The sequence below is a fragment of the Coregonus clupeaformis genome, chromosome 30 (assembly GCF_020615455.1).
Source record: "Coregonus clupeaformis isolate EN_2021a chromosome 30, ASM2061545v1, whole genome shotgun sequence".
NCBI classification, from domain to species: Eukaryota; Metazoa; Chordata; class Actinopteri; order Salmoniformes; family Salmonidae; genus Coregonus; species Coregonus clupeaformis.
The window spans coordinates 2,236,551-2,256,498 of NC_059221.1; the positions used below are offsets into that span (position 1 = coordinate 2,236,551).

General features: G+C 43.0%; 1 protein-coding gene across 4 annotated transcripts in view; it reads left to right on the forward strand.

Annotated features, from left to right (window-relative positions):
• Positions 1–8,781: 8,781 nt before the first annotated feature.
• LOC121545520 (ephrin type-B receptor 2-like) overlaps positions 8,782–19,948 on the forward strand; it is an 80,372-nt gene continuing 69,205 nt past the window's right edge. For all 4 annotated transcript variants that reach the window (XM_041856101.2, XM_041856103.2, XM_041856102.2 and 1 more), the window contains exon 1: positions 8,782–8,945. In XM_041856101.2, coding sequence (XP_041712035.1) covers positions 8,849–8,945 — 97 coding nt within the window. In that variant the 5' untranslated portion in view covers positions 8,782–8,848. The remainder of the gene's footprint in view (positions 8,946–19,948) is intronic.

Genomic DNA, 19,948 nt, shown 5'->3' on the forward strand with positions numbered 1-19,948 from the left:
GGCAACGCACACCGTAGGCTTTGTGCGTAGAGCAGGAACAGGCCGGGCTGGGCTGGCGACGCACACTGTAGGCTTTGGGCGTAGAGCAGGGACAGGCCGGGCTGGGCTGGCAACGCACACCGTAGGCTTTGTGCGTAGAGCAGGAACAGGCCGGGCTGGGCTGGCGACGCACACCGTAGGCTCTGTGCGTGGAGCAGGAACAGGCCGGGCTGGGCTGGCGACGCACACCGTAGGCCTTGTGCGTGGAGCAGGAACAGGCCGGGCTGGGCTGACGACGCACACCGTAGGTTTTGTGCGTGGAGCAGGAACAGGCCGGGCTGGGCTGGCGACGCACCCCGTAGGCTTTGTGCGTAGAGCAGGAACAGGCCGGGCTGGGCTGACGACGCACACCGTAGGTTTTGTGCGTGGAGCAGGAACAGGCCGGGCTGGGCTGGTGACGCACACCGTAGGTTTTGTGCGTGGAGCAGGAACAGGCCGGGCTGGGCTGGCGACGCACCCCGTAGGCTTTGTGCGTAGAGCAGGAACAGGCCGGGCTGGGCTGACGACGCACACCGTAGGTTTTGTGCGTGGAGCAGGAACAGGCCGGGCTGGGCTGGTGACGCACACCGTAGGTTTTGTGCGTGGAGCAGGAACAGGCCGGGCTGGGCTGGCGACGCACCCCGTAGGCTTTGTGCGTAGAGCAGGAACAGGCCGGGCTGGGCTGGCGACGCGCACCGTCCATTTGGTGCGAGGGGTCGTAACAGGCCGGACCGTACTGGGGACACACACCACTGGCTCTACCCCGGGAACTGGAACGGGCCGGACCGGACTGGTAATACACCCCAGTACCACTCGCCGTGCCTCTACATCTCCTTTCCCTACTTTGACCAGTAGCCCCCGTAACCTGGTGGCCTTTTGAATCTGCCCCTTTTCTGCCTCCGTCAGCCCCGTCGTCCGTGCCGTTTGCCCCCCCCTAAAATTTTTTTGGGGTTGCCTCTCGTCAGTCTCTCTCCATGGCCGGCGATCCTCCCATGTCCAGGCTGCCTGCTCCTGGACACGCTGCTTGGTCCTTGTATGGTGGGTTTTTCTGTCACGATCGTCTACGAAATGAGTGGACCAAGGCGCAGCGTGCGATACGAACATGACTTTAATTGGTAAAGTACACGAAACAAAACAAAACACGATCGTAAAGTCCACAGTGACAATGACTGTACAGGAACAAAAACCCACAAACACAAGGTGAACACAGACAGTTTAAATATGGCTCCCAATCAGAGATAACGAGCCGACAGCTGACACTCGTTACCTCTGATTGGGAGTCACTCGATCAACCAAGAAAACACAACCAAAGACAACCAACCAAAACACAACAAAACGAACACACCCTGGCTCAAAATACAAAGTCCCGGAGCCAGAGCGTGACAAAATACTTATTTCCCAAGCACAGGTTTTTGCCTGGAGGTCCAATTTTTCCACATAATGATCCAATCCCTGATGGTTTTGTTTTGTCATTACAGGCACGAAAAGGTCAGGGGTGTTGTTTGATCATAGTGTGAGTCTTCAGCATTTGCCTAGAGGAAAATCAGGGAAGCGAGTGAGTGTGCGTCTTTTCCTAATGCATGATGTACAGTGGGGAAAAAAAGTATTTAGTCAGCCACCAATTGTGCAAGTTCTCCCACTTAAAAAGATGAGAGAGGCCTGTAATTTTCATCATAGGTACACGTCAACTATGAAAGACAAATTGAGAAAAAAAAATCCAGAAAATCACATTGTAGGATTTCTTATGAATTTATTAGCAAATTATGGTGGAAAATAAGTATTTGGTCACCTACAAACAAGCAAGATTTCTGGCTCTCACAGACCTGTAACTTCTTCTTTAAGAGGCTCCTCTGTCCTCCACTCGTTACCTCTATTAATGGCATCTGTTTGAACGTGTTATCAGTATAAAAGACACCTGTCCACAAACTCAAACAGTCACACTCCAAACTCCACTATGGCCAAGACCAAAGAGCTGACAAAGGACACCAGAAACAAAATTGTAGACCTGCACCAGGCTGGGAAGACTGAATCTGCAATAGGTAAGCAGCTTGGTTTGAAGAAATCAACTGTGGGAGCAATTATTAGGAAATGGAAGACATACAAGACCACTGATAATCTCCCTCGATCTGGGGCTCCACGCAAGATCTCACCCCGTAGGGTCAAAATGATCACAAGAACGGTGAGCAAAAATCCCAGAACCACACGGGGGGACCTAGTGAATGACCTGCAGAGAGCTGGGACCAAAGTAACAAAGCCTACCATCAGTAACACACTACGCCGCCAGGGACTCAAATCCTGCAGTGCAAGACGTGTCCGCCTGCTTAAGCCAGTACATGTCCAGGCCTGTCTGAAGTTTGCTAGAGTGCATTTGGATGATCCAGAAGAGGATTGGGAGAATGTCATATGGTCAGATGAAACCAAAATAGAACTTTTTTGGTAAAAACTCAACTCGTCGTGTTTGGAGGACAAAGAATGCTGAGTTGCATCCAAAGAACACCATACCTACTGTGAAGTATGGGGGTGGAAACATCATGCTTTGGGGCTGTTTTTCTGCAAAGGGACCAGGACGACTGATCCGTGTAAAGGAACGAATGAATGGGGCCATGTATCGTGAGATTTTGAGTGAAAACCTCCTTCCATCAGCAAGGGCATTGAAGATGAAACGTGGCTGGGTCTTTCAGCATGACAATGATCCCAAACACACCGCCCGGGCAATGAAGGAGTGGCTTCGTAAGAAGCATTTCAAGGTCCTGGAGTGGCCTAGCCAGTCTCCTGATCTCAACCCCATAGAAAATCTTTGGAGGGAGTTGAAAGTCTGTGTTGCCCAGCGACAGCCCCAAAACCTCACTGCTCTAGAGGAGATCTGCATGGAGGAATGGGCCAAAATACCAGCAACAGTGTGTGAAAACCTTGTGAAGACTTACAGAAAACGTTTGACCTGTGTCATTGCCAACAAAGGGTATATAACAAAGTATTGAGAAACTTTTGTTATTGACCAAATACTTATTTTCCACCATAATTTGCAAATAAATTCATAAAAAATACTACAATGTGATTTTCTGGAATTTTTTTTCTCATTTTGTCTGTCATAGTTGACGTGTACCTATGATGAAAATTACAGGCCTCTCTCATCTTTTTAAGTGGGAGAACTTGCACAATTGGTGGCTGACTAAATACTTTTTTTCCCCACTGTAAGTCCATAGAATATTGAATTCTATAAAAATACCTTTATCCAAGACCACGCTAGTTGTGTGTCTCTTTTGTACAGCGTAATTTGTAACAATTGTAAACATTGTTACCGTGCGTGCACGTATCTGTGTGTGTGTGTGTGTGTGTGTGTGTGTGTGTTTGTGTGTGTGTTTTATCCCTTTGTATTTGAGGGTATGAGCTGAACATTGGTTAGTTTTATAATATTCATTTAAAAAATCTGTGGCCGACAGGTTGTGTTGCTAAATTTGGCTGTGTGGCAGGATCGACATTAATAAAGAAATGAGCGTTGTCAGTGAAGGAAGCCAGAGAGGGAACCAGCTTCCAAGTTCAATTTATGACCCATAAATCAAGACATATTAGACCTGACTGGATCGTTGGTGCCATGTGTGACCTACAATCTGAGCTCAGCTCGCATTGGCAGACTAGCGAGTGGCCGATCTCCCTGGGCAAAGGTTTCCATGGGAACGACCTCTGGCTCCTCTAATCTGCTGTTTTCCAGCCCTCACTCATCTTGAGACTGAGTTATGCTGGATTCCTTTATGTCAGTCCCATAATCTTCTGCTCTATTTCCCCACCCTAGGCCCACTCCCTCTTTGCCTCCCCCCGCCCCCACTCCTCACTCCCTCCCTCCCTCTCTGGTCGGCAGGCGCTCTGCTCTGTTTTATCTTCCTTGCATCTTTATCTACCGAAGCTCTACTGTGTTTTGCTGTGAATCAGCCTGGTTTTCCCACTGAAATCCCAGCAGCATGTTTCACATTCATCTGCTATAGAGACTGACCAGACATTTTTGTTGTTGTTGAAATACCCGAAAAATATGCCATAATCTTAGATATCTATTTTTCCACAACAGACATGGTATGATTAATTTATACAAATATTCTAGATGTAAATATGAAATACACATAAGCGTGACTGGGATGCTTTGTCATAATTCTGTTATTTCTCTTGACATTGAGCGGATCTCAGCTGTCCACAGGCAGCACAGGAACACAGATGCAGGGCCAGCCTGCTGCGTACTCTCTGAGAGTGTACAGTGACAATAGACATGCATATGGTTTTGATCAACACATCAATGTGTTTGATGTGTCCCTGTGCATCAAACATGTATCAATCCCGAATCCAAACAGATGTGATGTGCTAGATCCACCTAGCCACTAAATGATGCAAATACATCAAGGCCCATAGTATACAGTATTCAGGTAGGATCAACGTTCAAATGATTAATGCAGTGGCCAGTGGGTGGTTATTTTTTTTTCATTTTAAATAGTTTTTTCTTTGATTATATTATTCTGTCTTTATGCAATACGGAAACAGAAATAGCAGGTGTTTTTTAAAACTACAAAATATAATCTTAAATACATATTTATTCAAGCTATTGAATTAGGACTGTATCCAACAATCTTATCATAAATAATTTATCTTATCATAATTATCTTATCATAATACATTTATTGATGGGCAGATCTTAATTAAGGTATTGTTTGGAAATATACTTACTGTATTTACAGTAGGGGGTTTTAGGGATTGATATCAGGTGCCCTGGGCTCCATGTCTGTGGCATTACTTTAAGTGCTGTTGATTATAGAAATGAAAGGTGTTAATCCTTGTCTAAATGGGGGTTAATTCCAGGATACATTGCTTTGTTGATGTTCTCAGGTTAGGGTCAAAGACCAAGTGTGCACTTGACAATGGGCCATTTGTTTCTTACTGACCATACCAAATCCTAGCATTCCAATTGGATGATCCATCACACTAAACAGACTCAGCCAATAGTTTACCCTCTCTATTATATTAAAGCCCCAATCTGTAATTTCAGTTTCCAGCAGAAAACCTGACACTAGAACCTCTCCAGAAACCCTTATGTCTAAAAAACACAGCTCATATCATGTAGTTTCTATTTCCTACTCACGGTGGCACCCTTGTTCTTGAAGGATACTGTACATTCAGGAGAAGCACCAAAGACGTCTGATCTTTTCATTTGAAAATAGTTGACATGCTTTGCTTTGTTTATTATTCACCTACAGATTATCTTAAGTATAAATATATACGTTTATAAAAGTTACACTTACTGCTGAGGCATTTGAAAATTCATAATATTTGAGCAGAGAAGTGTAATAATGTTCATGCAGTTGATTCAAAGAGCCAGTGGCTTGATTGACCATTAGTTAATAATAATAATAATATGCCATTTAGCAGACGCTTTTATCCAAAGTCATGCGTGCATACATATTTTCTTTTTTTTGTGTATGGGTGGTCCCGGGGATTGAACCCACTACCTTGGCGTTACAAGCGCCGTGCTCTACCAGCTGAGCTACAGAGGACCACAAAGCTAGTTAAGAAGTCCTATGCAGCTTCTATCTCCTTTCAACAGTGTGATCCTAACACGTGTGTGTGTGTATTAAGTACAAGTCAAAAGTTTGGACACACCTACTCATTCAAGGGTTTTTCTTTATTTTTACTATTTTCTACATTGTAGAATAATAGTGAAGACATCAAAACTATGAAAGAACACATATGGAATCATGTAGTAACCAAAAAAGTGTTAAAGAGATTCTTCAAATAGCCACCCCTTGCCTTGATGACAGCTTTGCATACTCTTGGCATTCTCTCAACCAGCTTCACCTGGAATGCTTTTCCAACAGTCTTGAAGGAGTTCCCACATATGCTGAGCACTTGTTGGCTGCTTTTCCTTCACTCTGCGGTCCAACTCATCCCAAACCATCTCAATTGGGTTGAGGTCGGGGGATTGTGGAGGCCAGGTCATCTGATGCAGCACTCCATCCCTCTCCATCTTGGTCAAATAGACCTTACACAGCCTGGAGGTGTGTTGGGTCATTGTCCTGTTGAAAAACAAATGATAGTCCCACTAAGCCCAAACCAGATGGGATGGCGTATCGCTGCATAATGCTGTGGTAGCCATGCTGGTTAAGTGTGCCTTGAATTCTAAATAAATCACAGTGTCACCAGCAAAGCACCCCCACATCATAACACCTCCTCCTCCATGCTTTACGGTGGGAACTGCACATGCAGAGATCATCCGTTCACCCACACCGCGTCTCACAAAGACACGGCGGTTGGAACCAAAAATCTCAAATTTGGACTCCAGACCAAAGGACAACTTTCCACTGGTCTAATGTCCATTGCTCGTGTTTCTTGGCCCAAGCAAGTCTCTTCTTCTTATTGGTGTCCTTTAGTAGTGGTTTCTTTGCAGCAATTCAACCATGAAGGCCTGATTCACACAGTCTCCTCTGAACAGTTGATGTTGAGATGTGTCTGTTACTTGAACTCTGTGAAGCATTTATTTTGGCTGCAATTTCTGAGGCTGGTAACACTAATTAACTTATCCTCTGCAGCAGAGGTAACTCTGGGTTTTCCATTCCTGTGGTGGTCCTCATGAGAGCCAGTTCCACTTAGCACTTGAAGAAACTTTCAAAGTTCTTGAAATGTTCTGTATTGACTGACCTTCACGTCTTAAAGTAATGATGGACTGTCGTTTCTCTTTGCTTATTTGAGCTGTTCTTACCATAATATGGACTTGGTCTTTTACCAAATAGGGCTATCTTCTGTATACCCCCCTACCTTGTCACAACACAACTGATTGGCTCAAACGCATTAAGAAGGAAAGAAATTCCACTAATTAACTTTTAAGAAGGCACACCTGTTAATTGAAATGCATCCCAGGTGACTACCTCATGAAGCTGGTTGAGAGAATGCCAAGAGTGTGAAAAGCTGTCATCAAGGCAAAGGGTGGCTATTTGAAGAATCTTAAATAATATAAAATATATTTTGATATTTTTAACACTTTTTTGGTTGCTACATGATTCCATGTGTGTTATTTCATAGTTTTGATGTCTTCACTAGTATTCTACAATGTAAAAAATAGTAGAGAGAAACCCTTGAATGAGTAGCTGTGTACAAACTTTTGACTTGTAGTGTATGTGTGTATGTGTATTCCAAAAACCTATAAACACAGGCTCAGTCAATCAACAAAACAAACAATTTAACCACTTTATTCAAATATTTTATGAATGTATGCTCTATGTAATTGTAGCTACAACTGGTGGTAGGCTATTTATAGTGGTGGTGGTAGTATTGTTGCTAATATGTACACAAAAATGATGAAATCCACAGTATAATAGTGTACATTGAGTTTATTTACTTACAACAATTATTAAAACCACATTTCAGATGAATCTTGCAAAGGAAGATTGCAGCCATCTCCAAATTACAGATACACTACAAAAGTATGTGGACACCTGCTCGTCGAACATCACATTCCAAAATCATGGGCATTAATATGGAGTTGCTCCCCCCTTTGCTGCTATAACAGCCTCCACTATTCTGGGAAGGCTTTCCTCTAGATGTTGGAACATTGCTGTGGGGACTTGCTTCCATTTAGCCACAAGAGCATTAGTGAGGTTGGGCACTGATTGTTGGGTAATAAGGCCTGGCTTGCAGTCGACGTTCCAATTCATCCCAAGGGTGTTCGATAGGGTTGAGGTCAGGGCTCTGTGCAGGCCAGTCAAGTTCTTCCACACCGATCTTTACAAACCATTTCTGTATAGACCTCGCTTTGTGCATGCAGGCATTGTCGTGCTGAAACAGGAATGGGCCTTCCCCAAACTGTTGCCACAAAGTTGGAAGCACGGAATCGTCTAGAATGTCATTGTATGCTGAAGCATTAAGATTAGCCTTCACTGGAACTAAGGGGCCTAGCCCGAACAATGAAATACAGCCCAAGACCATTATTCCTCCTCCACCAAACTTTACAGTTGACACTATGCATTTGGGCAGGTAGCATTCTCCTGGTATCCGTCAAACCCAGATTCGTCCGTCGGACTGCCAGATGGTGAAGCGTGATTCATCACTCCAGAGAACGTGTTTCCACTGCTCCAGAGTCCAATGGCGGCGAGCTATACACCACTCCAGCCGACGCTTGACATTGTGCATGGTGATCTTGGGTGGGGCTGCTCGGCCATGAAAACCCATTTCATGAAGCTCCCAACGAACAGTTCTTGTGCTGACCTTGCTTCCAGAGGCAGCTTGGAAGTCGGTTGTGAGTGTTGCAACCGAGGACAGACGATTTTTACGCGGTACGCGCTTCAGCACTCCGCGGTCCCGTTCTGTGAGCTTGTCTGGCTTACCATTTTGCGGCAGAGCCGTTGTTGCTCTTAGACGTTTCCACTTCACAATAACAGCACTTACAGTTGACTGGGCAGCTCTAGCAGGGCAGAAATTTGACTAACTGACTTGTTGGAAAGGTGGCATCCTATGATGGTGCCACGCTGAAAGTCACTGAGCTCTTCGGTAACGGACCATTCTACTGCCAATGTTTGTCTATGGAGATTGCATGGCTGTGTGCTCGATTTTATACACCTGTCAGCAACGTGTGTGGCTGAAATAGCCGAATCCACTAATTTGAATGGGTGTCCACATACTTTTAGCCATGTAGTGGACATTGCCCCCTGTATGAATCCCGTTGGTTTCGCCCAAACTTGGTTTATATTATGCGTGTTTTCCCTGCAAAAGTGGTTCGTTCTACCCATTGGCTGTGTGTGGTTTTGCGCTTCTGTAGATGAATTCGCTGTCAATGGCCCGCTGGTGGACCTGTTTTCTATGAATGCTTTGGCTTTTTACAGCCAAAATGCCAAGTATTTCAGTTGTTATGGATATCTTATATTTTGTATGGATATGTACAATGGTAGGGGCTGTCGAAGGTAAGAACGCTGCTTTTTCTTTATCTCGTCAGAATGCATAATTAAAACGTGCATGAACGACTGTCATTTATAAGCTCTCAGCAAAAATCCATTAATTACACAGTGTAAATTATTGATTCCGTAGACGTAAGGTGTACCGCAAATACCATGTAGCCTACATACAGGAATGGTGTGGGATTTTGATAGTGTTTATGATTGTAAAAAAGGTATAAATGATAACAGTAAAGTCTTTCTGGGGGACTGTCACATTGGAACGCCGATGTTTGTATGCATCAAAGCCTAATGAAATTATGTTGAGACAAAAGCTATTATATTAGATAAAATGCTAAAAATGAAATACAGTATATCGTTTTAGCAATGATAGGTAAAACAATGTTGCAGTCATTTTAAAGGTCCAAAACACAAGTTTTGACTTAAACGAACTGTAGTCATAAATATTGTAGAAATGAATCTGTTTCATAGCATATAATTATAATACGGTAACAAATGTCGTTTAGACGCCTGCCTGTTTGTGTGTGTGTGTGTGTCTGTGTGTGTGTGTGTGTCTGTGAAGGGGGGGGGGGAGGGGAGGGGAGGGGAGGGGAGGGGAGGGGAGGGGAGGGGAGGGGAGGGGCATACTTGTAGTGAACAAACCCTGTAACCCCAAGCCCATGGTGAGTCGTTTGTGCTATTTCTTTGATAATAGAATGTAGAGTATGTCAAATAGACTGCCTATACACGAAACATTAAGAACACCTTCCTTCACTCCGTTGCTTCCCACAGTTGTGTCAAGTTGGCTGGATGTCCTTTGGGTGGTGGACCATTATTTATACACACGGGAAACTGTTGAGCGTGAAAAATCCAGCAGCGTTGCAGTTCTTGACACAAACCTTTGCACCTGGCACTTACTACCATACCCCATTCAAAGGCACTTAAATATTTTGTCTTGCCCATTCACCCTCTGAATGGCACACATACACAATCCATGTCTCAATTGTCTCAAGTCTTTAAAATCCTTCTTTAACTTGTCCTTCCCCTTCATCTACACTGATTGAAGTGGATTTATGAAGTGACATCAATAACGGGTCATAGCTTTGACCTTGATTCACATGGTCAGTTTATGTCATGGAAAGAGCAGGTGTTCTTAATGTTTTGTATATATGCTTCTATCTCATTGGTACAGCCCTCACCTATTCTGAACAGTAAAACAAAATGAGAAGAAGATCTGAACTATGAATTCTCAGATGATGAATGAAAGCAAGTATTGTTGAGTGTCCATTTATCGTACATTTGTGCTAGACATGTACTTGTTCATGTACCCAAACCTAGATCCTCTATGTGACCGATGTTCTTAATGTTTTGTACACTCAGTGTATGTTAAATGCTATGTTGAATCATGGCCTTCCTTGCAATTCAATTACACACACGCGCGCGCACACACACACACACACATACACACAAACCGAGAGATACGTACACGCATGGTAACAATGTAAAAACAAATACATTGTACAAAAAAGCTCCAAACCTGTGGAATGTTCATCCTAAGGAGAGCCCTGCCCATCCCCTGTTGTTGTCTGATGAATAACATGGTAATAGATCTTCATGATATAGGTATATCCTATTGTTTGTACAGGTGTCATTTAAAAAAAGCAAGCATTCACTCTGAACAGCAATCCATGGGATATTTGATCTGGGGTTAATTTATATGCTCCCTCGGTCATTCCACAACTGTTCAAGTTTCTTCTGTATTTAATGAAAGATGGGTTGGAAGTGGGGAAGCATAACTGACCCATGATGGCCAAATCCAGCCCCAAAAAATCAGATCGGTTTTGCTTGGAAAGGCTTTTTGTATTATAAAGCTGATCTGGCCCTGTGGTGTGTTTGGCCTGTCCATTGGATTTTCAGGGTTTGAGAGTTAAAGCTACTATTTCTGAGTTTAAAGAATATGCTGGCAGAATAACTTAAAAGAGGTTCAGGATTCCTTCATTTACTGCTTTGGTAACAACAGTGTAAACTCTTGTGATGGCATAGACACTAACTAGACCCGTAATTAAAGCTGCAATATGTAACTTTTTGGGCGACCTGACCAAATTTACATAGAAATGTGAGTTATAGATCTGTCATTCTCATTGAAAGCAAGTCTAAGAAGCGGTAGATCTGTACAATGTGCGCTATTTCTATTCTGCCCACTATTATGTTTCATTTTTGTGTCTTTTGCTTTTACATGGTAAAACTTGATACATCAAGATATGTGATAAGAAATCACAGAAAATTACTTAACAAATGTGTTACTGGTTAATAGTATGCCTGCCTAACTGTGTGACTGTTGCGCTTACAGTTGATGTCGGAAGTTTACATACACTTAGGTTGGAGTCATTAAAACTTGTTTTTCAACCACTCCACACATTTCTTGTTAAGAAACTATAGTTTTGGCAAGTCGGTTAGGACATCTACTTTGTGCATGACACAAGTAATTTTTCCAACAATTGTTTACAGACAGATTATTTCACCTATAACTCACTGTATCACAATTCCAGTGGGTCAGAAGTTTACATACACTAAGTTGACTGTGCCTTTAAACAGCTTGGAATATTCCAGAAAATGATGTCATGGCATTAGAAGCTTCTGATAGGCTAATTGACATCATTTGAGTCAATTGGAGGTGTATCTGTGGATGTATTTCAAGGCCTACCGTCAAACTCAGTGCCTCTTTGCTTGACATCATGTGAAAATCAAAAGAAATCAGCCAAGACCTCAGAAAAAAAATTGTAGACCTCCACAAGTCTGGTTCATCCTTGGGAGCAATTTCCAAATGCCTGGAGGTACCACGTTCATCTGTACAAACAATAGTACGCAAGTATAAACACCATGAGACCACGCAGCCGTCATACCGCTTCCTATAACAACAGCAAAGGACCTTGTGAAGATGCTGGAGGAAACAGGTACAAAAGTATCTATATCCACAGTAAAACGAGTCCTATATCGACATAACCTGAAAGGCCGCTCAACAAGGAAGAAGCCACTGCTCCCAAACCGGCATAAAAAAGCCAGACTACAGTTTGCAACTGCACATGGGGACAAAGATAGTACTTTTTGGAGAAATGTCCTCTGGTCTGATGACACAAAAATAGAGCTGTTTGGCTATAATGACCGTTGTTATGTTTGGAGGAAAAAGGGGGGAATGGCAAGCCAAAGAACACCATCCCAACCGTGAAGCACGGGGGTGGCAGCATCATGCTGTGGGGGTGCTTTGCTGCAGGAGAGACTGGTGCACTTCACAAAATAGATGGCATCATGAGGAAGGAAAATTATGTGGATATATTGAAGCAACATCTCAAGACATCAGTCAGGAAGTTAAAGCTTGGTCGCAAATGGGTCTTCCAAATTGTCAATGACCCCATGCATACTTCCAAAGTTGTGGCAAAATGGCTTAAGGACAACAAAGTCAAGGTATTGGAGTAGCCATCACAAAGCCCTGACCTCAATCCTATAGAAAATTTGTGGGCAGAACTGAAAAAGTGTGTGCGATCAAGGATGCCTACAAACCTGATTCAGTAACACCAGCTCTGTCAGGAGGAATGGGCCAAAATTCACCCAACTTATTGTGGGAAGCTTGTGGAAGGCTATCCAATACATTTGACCCAAGTTAAACAATTTAAAGGCAATGCTACCAAATACTAATTGAGTGTATGTAAACTTCTGACCCACTGGGAATGTGATGAAAAAAATAAAAGCTTAAATAAATCATTCTCTCTACTCTTATTCTGACATTTCACATTCTTAAAATAAAGTGGTGATCCTAACTGACCTAAGACAGGGAATTTTGACTAGGATTAAATGTCAAGAATTGTGAAAAACAGAGTTTAAATGTATTTGGCTAAGGTGTATGTAAACTTCTGACTTCAACTGTATGTACAGTGAGGGAAAAAAGTATTTGATCCCCTGCTGATTTTGTACGTTTGCCCACTGACAAAGACATGATCAGTCTATAATTTTAATGGTAGGTTTATTTGAACAGTGAGAGACAGAATAACAACAAAAAAATCCAGAGAAATGCATGTCAATAATGTTATAAATTGATTTGCATTTTAATGAGGGAAATAAGTATTTGACCCCTCTGCAAAACATGACTTAGTACTTGGTGGCAAAACCCTTGTTGGCAATCACAGAGGTCAGACGTTTCTTGTAGTTGGCCACCAGGTTTGCACACATCTCAGGAGGGATTTTGTTCCACTCCTCTTTGCAGATCTTCTCCAAGTCATTAAGGATTCGAGGCTGACGTTTGGCAACTCGAACCTTCAGCTCCCTCCACAGGTTTTCTATGGGATTAAGGTCTGGAGACTGGCTAGGCCACTCCAGGACCTTAATGTGCTTCTTCTTGAGCTACTCCTTTGTTGCCTTGGCCGTGTGTTTTGGGTCATTGTCATGCTGGAATACCCATCCACGACCCATTTTCAATGCCCTGGCTGAGGGAAGGAGGTTCTCACCCAAGATTTGACGGTACATGGCCCCGTCCATCGTCCCTTTGATGCGGTGAAGTTGTCATGTCCCCTTAGCAGAAAAACACCCCCAAACCATAATGTTTCCACCTCCATGTTTGACGGTGGGGATGGTGTTCTTGGGGTCATAGGCAGCATTCCTCCTCCTCCAACCGCGGCGAGTTGAGTTGATGCCAAAGAGCTCGATTTTGGTCTCATCTGACCACAACACTTTCACCCAGTTCTCCTCTGAATCATTCAGATGTTCATTGGCAAACTTCAGACGGCCCTGTATATGTGCTTTCTTGAGCAGGGGGACCTTGCGGGCGCTGCAGGATTTCAGTCCTTCACGGCGTAGTGTGTTACCAATTGTTTTCTTGGTGACTATGGTCCCAGCTGCCTTGAGATCATTGACAAGATCCTCCCGTGTAGTTCTGGGCTGATTCCTCACCGTTCTCATGATCATTGCAACTCTACGAGGTGAGATCTTGCATGGAGCCCCAGGCCGAGGGAGATTGACAGTTCTTTTGTGTTTCTTACATTTGCGAATAATCGCACCAACTGTTGTCACCTTCTCACCAAGCTGCTTGGCGATGGTCTTGTAGCCCATTCCAGCCTTGTGTAGGTCTACAATCTTGTCCCTGACATCCTTGGAGAGCTCTTTGGTCTTGGCCATGGTGGAGAGTTTGGAATCTGATTGATTGATTGCTTCTGTGGACAGGTGTCTTTTATACAGGTAACAAGCTGAGATTAGGAGCACTCCCTTTAAGAGTGTGCTCCTAATCTCAGCTCGTTACCTGTATAAAAGACACCTGGGAGCCAGAAATCTTTCTGATTGAGAGGGGGTCAAATACTTATTTCCCTCATTAAAATGCAAATCAATTTATAACATTTTTGACATTAGTTTTTCTGGATTTTGTTGTTGTTATTCTGTCTCTCACTGTTCAAATAAACCTACCATCAAAATTATAGACTGATAATTTATTTGTCAGTGGGCAAACGTACAAAATCAGCAGGGGATCAAATACTTTTTTCCCTCACTGTACATAACATCATGCATGTACCAGACCTATTACAATGTCACCAAACTTCTGACAAAAACTGTCCTAAAATATATAGGTCTAGATGCCTTTTAATTATTCCCCTCACCCCCTCCTTACTAAGTCATGTGGACCATATTCCCTTGCTTCAGTCAGTCAAAATAATAAAAAGTTGCTTGGGATCATGTGATATCTGTCTGTCAGCTCTCGGCCCATGTGACGTCTGCTTTCTCTGCGCTCCCAGCCTGCTGTCTCCTCTTGTCCCGCTGTATCATCAGTGAGACCTCCCTCCCCCTGGCTGGGCTGCACTCTCTCCCATGTTTCCAAGCCTTTATGTAAGCGGGGCAGACCTGACCGATTTCAGCCATGTCAAGAGCTATCGGCTCAGCCCTGGTCTGCATAGACTCTCTCTCTCTCTCTCTCTCTCGCTCACTCTCTCTCTCTCTCTCACTCGTTTTCTCTCTCGATCTCTCTCTCTCTCTCTCCCCGCTATGTTCTTTCACGTCACAGACATGGCTTCCTTTTTTTTATCTGACTGAGTGGCTTTTTTATTGTGGTTGGTTACACATAACACACAGTTAGATGCAGATGGTACCCATGTACAGTTGAAGTCAGAAGTTTACATACACTTAGGTTGGAGTCATTAAATCTCGTTTTTCAACCACTCCACAAATTTCTTGTTAACAAACTATAGTTTTGGCAAGTCAGTTAGGACATCTACTTTGTGCATGACACAAGTAATTTTTCCAACAATTGTTTACAGACAGATTATTTCACTTATAATTCACTGTATCACAATTCCAGTGGGTCAGAAGTTTACATAAATTAAGTTGACTGTGCCTTTAAACAGCTTGGAAAATTCCAGAAAATGATGTCATGGCTTTAGAAGCTTTAGATAGGCTAATTGACATCATTTGAGTGAACTGGAGGTGCACCTGTGGATGTATTTCAAGGCCTACCTTCAAACTTAGTGCCTCCTTGCTTGACATAATGGGAAAATCAAAAGAAATCAGCCAAGAGTCTGGTTCAACCTCCACAAGTCTGGTTCATCCTTGGGAGCAATTTCCAAATGCCTGAAGGTACCACGTTCATCTGTACAAACAATAGTACGCAAGTATAAACACCATGGGACCACGCAGTCGTCAAACCGCTCAGAAAGGAGACGCGTTCTCTCTCTTGGAGATGAACATACTTTGGTGCGAAAATTGCAAATAAATCCCAAAACAACAGCAAAGGACCTTGTGAAGATGCTGGAGGAAATAGGTACAAAAGTATCTATATCCACAGTAAAACGAGTCCTATATCAACATAACCTGTCAGGAGGTGATGTGTACGCGGCGAGTGAAGTCAGACGCAGGACACAGAGAATCAGGTTGACTACTTTACTGAGCGTTACGCACAAAACAAACGTCTCCAACACTGGAGGGAAAAACACCATAGGCGTAATCCGAAGTAGTAGCTAGGCCGAACATCAACAAGACAATGAACAATAACACACAAAGCCCAAACGTAAAACAAGGGAACTTATATGCTACACAATCAACACTAATATGCAACAGGTGTACTAACTAGACAACACAAGACAAACACCGAAAACATCGATCGGCAGTAGCTAGTACTCCGGGGACGACGAACGCCGAAGCCTGCCCGAGCAAAGAGGAGGAGCAGCCTCGGCAGAATCCGTGACATAACCTGAAAGGCTGCTCAGCAAGGAAGAAGCCACTGCTCCAAAACTGCCATAAAAAAGCCAGACTATGGTATGCAACTGCACATGGGGACAAAGACCGTACTATTTGGAGAAATGTTCTCTGGTCTGATGAAACAAAAATATAACTGTTTGGCCATAATGACCATCGTTATGTTTGGAGGATAAAGGGGGCACTTGCAAGCCCGAAGAACACCATCCCAACCGTGAAGCACGGGGGTGGCAGCATCAAAATAGATGGCATCATGAGGAAGAAAGATTATGTGGATATATTGAAGCAACATCTCAAGACATCAGTCAGGTCGCAAATGGGTCTTCCAAATGGACAATGACCCCAAGCATAGTTCCAAAGTTGTGGCAAAATGGCTTAAGGACAACAAAGTCAAGGTATTAGAGTGGCCATCACAAAGCCCTGACCTCAATCCTATAGAAAATGTGTGGGCAGAACTGAAAAAGCGTGTGCGAGCAAGGAGGCCTACAAACCTGACTCAGTTACACCAGCTCTGTCAGGAGGAATGGGCCAAAATTCAACCAATTTATTGTGGGAAGATTGTGGAAGGCTACCCGAAACGTTTGACCCAAGTAAAAAAATATAAAGGCAATGCTACCAAATACTAATTGAGTGTATGTAAACTTCTGACCCACTGGGAATAAAAGCTTAAATAAATCATTCTCTCTACTCTTATTCTGACATTTCACATTCTTAAAATAAAGTGGTGATCCTAACTGACCTAAGACAGGGAATTTCTACTAGGATTAAATGTCAGGAATTGTGAAAAACTGAGTTTAAATGTATTTGGCTAAGGTGTATGTAAACTTCCGACTTCAACTGTATGTGCATGTAGGTCTTTTTATTCCAGAGGAGATGCGTGCAACTGTAAATGTTTGGCACGTAATGGCAGAGTCATGTACCTGGGTGTCTCTGCTGTTCTAAACTTGCCTACAGGCTAGGACTGTGTGATACAGTATGTACTCATTCACAGCAACAGTAAGCTACTGCAGGTTGATGGTTCTTCTTTCCATCCACTTCTTTGGTCTATCTATACACTTTTTACCATTGTCAAATATAATCGTAGATTTTGGGGGGTAGAAATTAGGTCTGCAATATCACAACAGCTCTGCCGCAAATAGTCATGCCATGCATTAGTCAGCAGGATTTTTAGCAATGTCTTGCGTCTTGCGCCAGGCTAAATCCATTTTGGTCCACCTTAAGGCCAGGCCATACCTGGCCATTGGTTCAAGACAAAACATACCACTTATTTTAAACATAAGTTCAATCAAAATCCCTGAATCACATTTTCTTCACTTATATATTCACAAGAATAGCCTTTCTGCTCTTTGCAGACATTTTGTTGTGGAGGTCAATCAATATTCAGTGTTATGCTGCTCTTCAGTGCAGTACTCTTTCCCCTTTCCCCTCTGGGAGCAGTGACAGAAAATATTGAGCATCAAAACAGCCATGACCTACTTCTCCTTCTGCCCTATGGTGGGCTTGCAAAACTCAGAGAACATGGTTATGCTTACATGACTGAGACACTCAACAGTGAGTGATATGTAAATGTCACAAGCTATATAGGATTTCCCGCATCCACGCATGGGAGTCGTAGAAGGCTCCAATGCGGAGCCTGGAAAATAACTTGTGACATTTTTTAGGGGGGTACTTGTTTCCGAAAATCCTGTTACTGAAGGCAAATCTATAATCCGTAACTCATTGTCCGTCCATCCGGATTGTATAATATGTGGATATCTGTAAAGAAACCGTCACCTATAACTCAGCTGGGGTAGACAGTGGTAGGCTACGTGGAAGCACGTCTTGAAAGCTGTCTACCACAGCCGAGTTATAGGTGCTGGTTTGGAGATAGATTGGCTCCGCCTTGAAGTCTTTTAGGACTCCCATGCGCAGATGCGCAGCGTCCTATATAGGGCTATATATTCCCTAGTTATGGTTATACATTTGTTATGGGTCTATCCTTGTTACCATGTTGAATTATAGCCAGACAACCATTCACCAGGTAAGAAGGACATTGGATACAGTGAATGAACCCATTCTGGAACTGCAAGCACATGGGCCAAAGAAGCAAATCTGTCTCTTGGCCAGATTTATTAAGGGTTTGCACCTGTGGAACATTGACACATTTTGTATCTAAAAATGTCTCTAAATTGAATAGTCCTACACCTTACCTCAATACCTTATTCCTTCTCTTAATTCTGCTCTACATTTCATGTTTTATTCCCTCTGGATAACAACAGGTATAACTTTTCATTGTGGCAAAGGCTTAGTAAATCATTGTCTTTATACATTAAGATTAAAGGTCAAATGCAGCCATTTTAACTCAATATCAAATAATTTCTGGGTAACAATTAAGTACCTTACAGTGATTGTTTTCAATTAAAATGGTCAAAAAGAGAAAAAAAATAGCTTCTTAGCAAAGACCAAATTCTCAAGCAAGAATTTTGCTAGGACTGTCTGGGAGTTGTCAAAGTGGGGAGGGGAAAAATGAAAACTAGCTGTTATTGGCAGAGAGGTTTGGAACTCCCTTTCTAATTGGTCTGTGAACTAATTTAACGCCTGGTGATGTCACTAGGCAGGCCAAAACTCCATCCCACCAAAACAGGCTGAAATTTTAGGCAATCTTTTCAAACAGCTCTGACACTAAAAGGGCATTATCATAATTTTCACAACATCACAGTATTATTCCAACCTCATAGTGTGGAAATATACTGTATATAAAACACAGGAAAATCACATTTTTGACTGCACATTTAAGATCACTTTATTGGTCAATTATAAGGTCCAACCAAAATGTGACTACTGCTTTTACCCCAACCCCCCTGTTGTGTGTGTGTGTGTGTGTGGGGGGGGTTTAAGTGCCTTGCTCAAGGGCACAACGGCAGGCAATGGCATCTAGGATTTGATACTAGCAACCCTCCTGTTACCAGCTCACTTTCCGCACGATTTTTCCCGTCGGTCCCAGGATTCGAACTGGCAGCCCTCTGGTTGCTGGCTCGCCTTTATAACTGCTAGCCTACCTGCCACCCCTATACATGGCTTAGCACTAATTTTGCATTGGAACAGGATCAGGATGTTGTCATTTGAGACTTGATATGATCACCAGTGGGGGAGAAACTTTATTTTCTTCCTTGAAAATCATTGAAAAGTAATTGACATTGGAGAGTCGGAAATCCTAATGAATGACAGTGTTCTGAGGTTTACTGAGGTGAGCACTCCAGTGACAGAGGCAGGATAACTGTAAAGATCAGCAGAAAAACTGTAAACCTCCCTGTTACTGTACTCTTATCAACTTCACTGAACTCCCATATTTACAGAGTGGGCCTACCTGTTTACTTGCAACTTCTATTCATCCTTTTTAAGTCATTCTATCACATCATCCCAAGGACCAGTAATGTTTATGTGACCATACAAGGACAAATACTAACTTGAGGTACTTGTGTGTATACATTCAAACATAGAGTAATCTAAGTCAGTCACATGGAGAACATAAGATAAATAAGATTTCAAGTTGACACATTTCAGGCCCTCAAGTCATGCAGTCACAATGTTTTTTTGACTCAATGAATGTTACTGATGGGAAGGAGAGTGCACACACACTTGGTTTCTCTGGCAGAAAACACTTTCAGGTTTTGATACAATTTAGCCCTACATTTTGTGTTGCAATGTGTTAACAGCTGCAACTGCAAATTAATTTGAGTTCAACGTACTTGATCCAGTGTATTGTGTCAGTGCTGTAAGCCTCATCAGTCAAGTGTTTTCCACCCCAATATTTCATCAACCCTCTC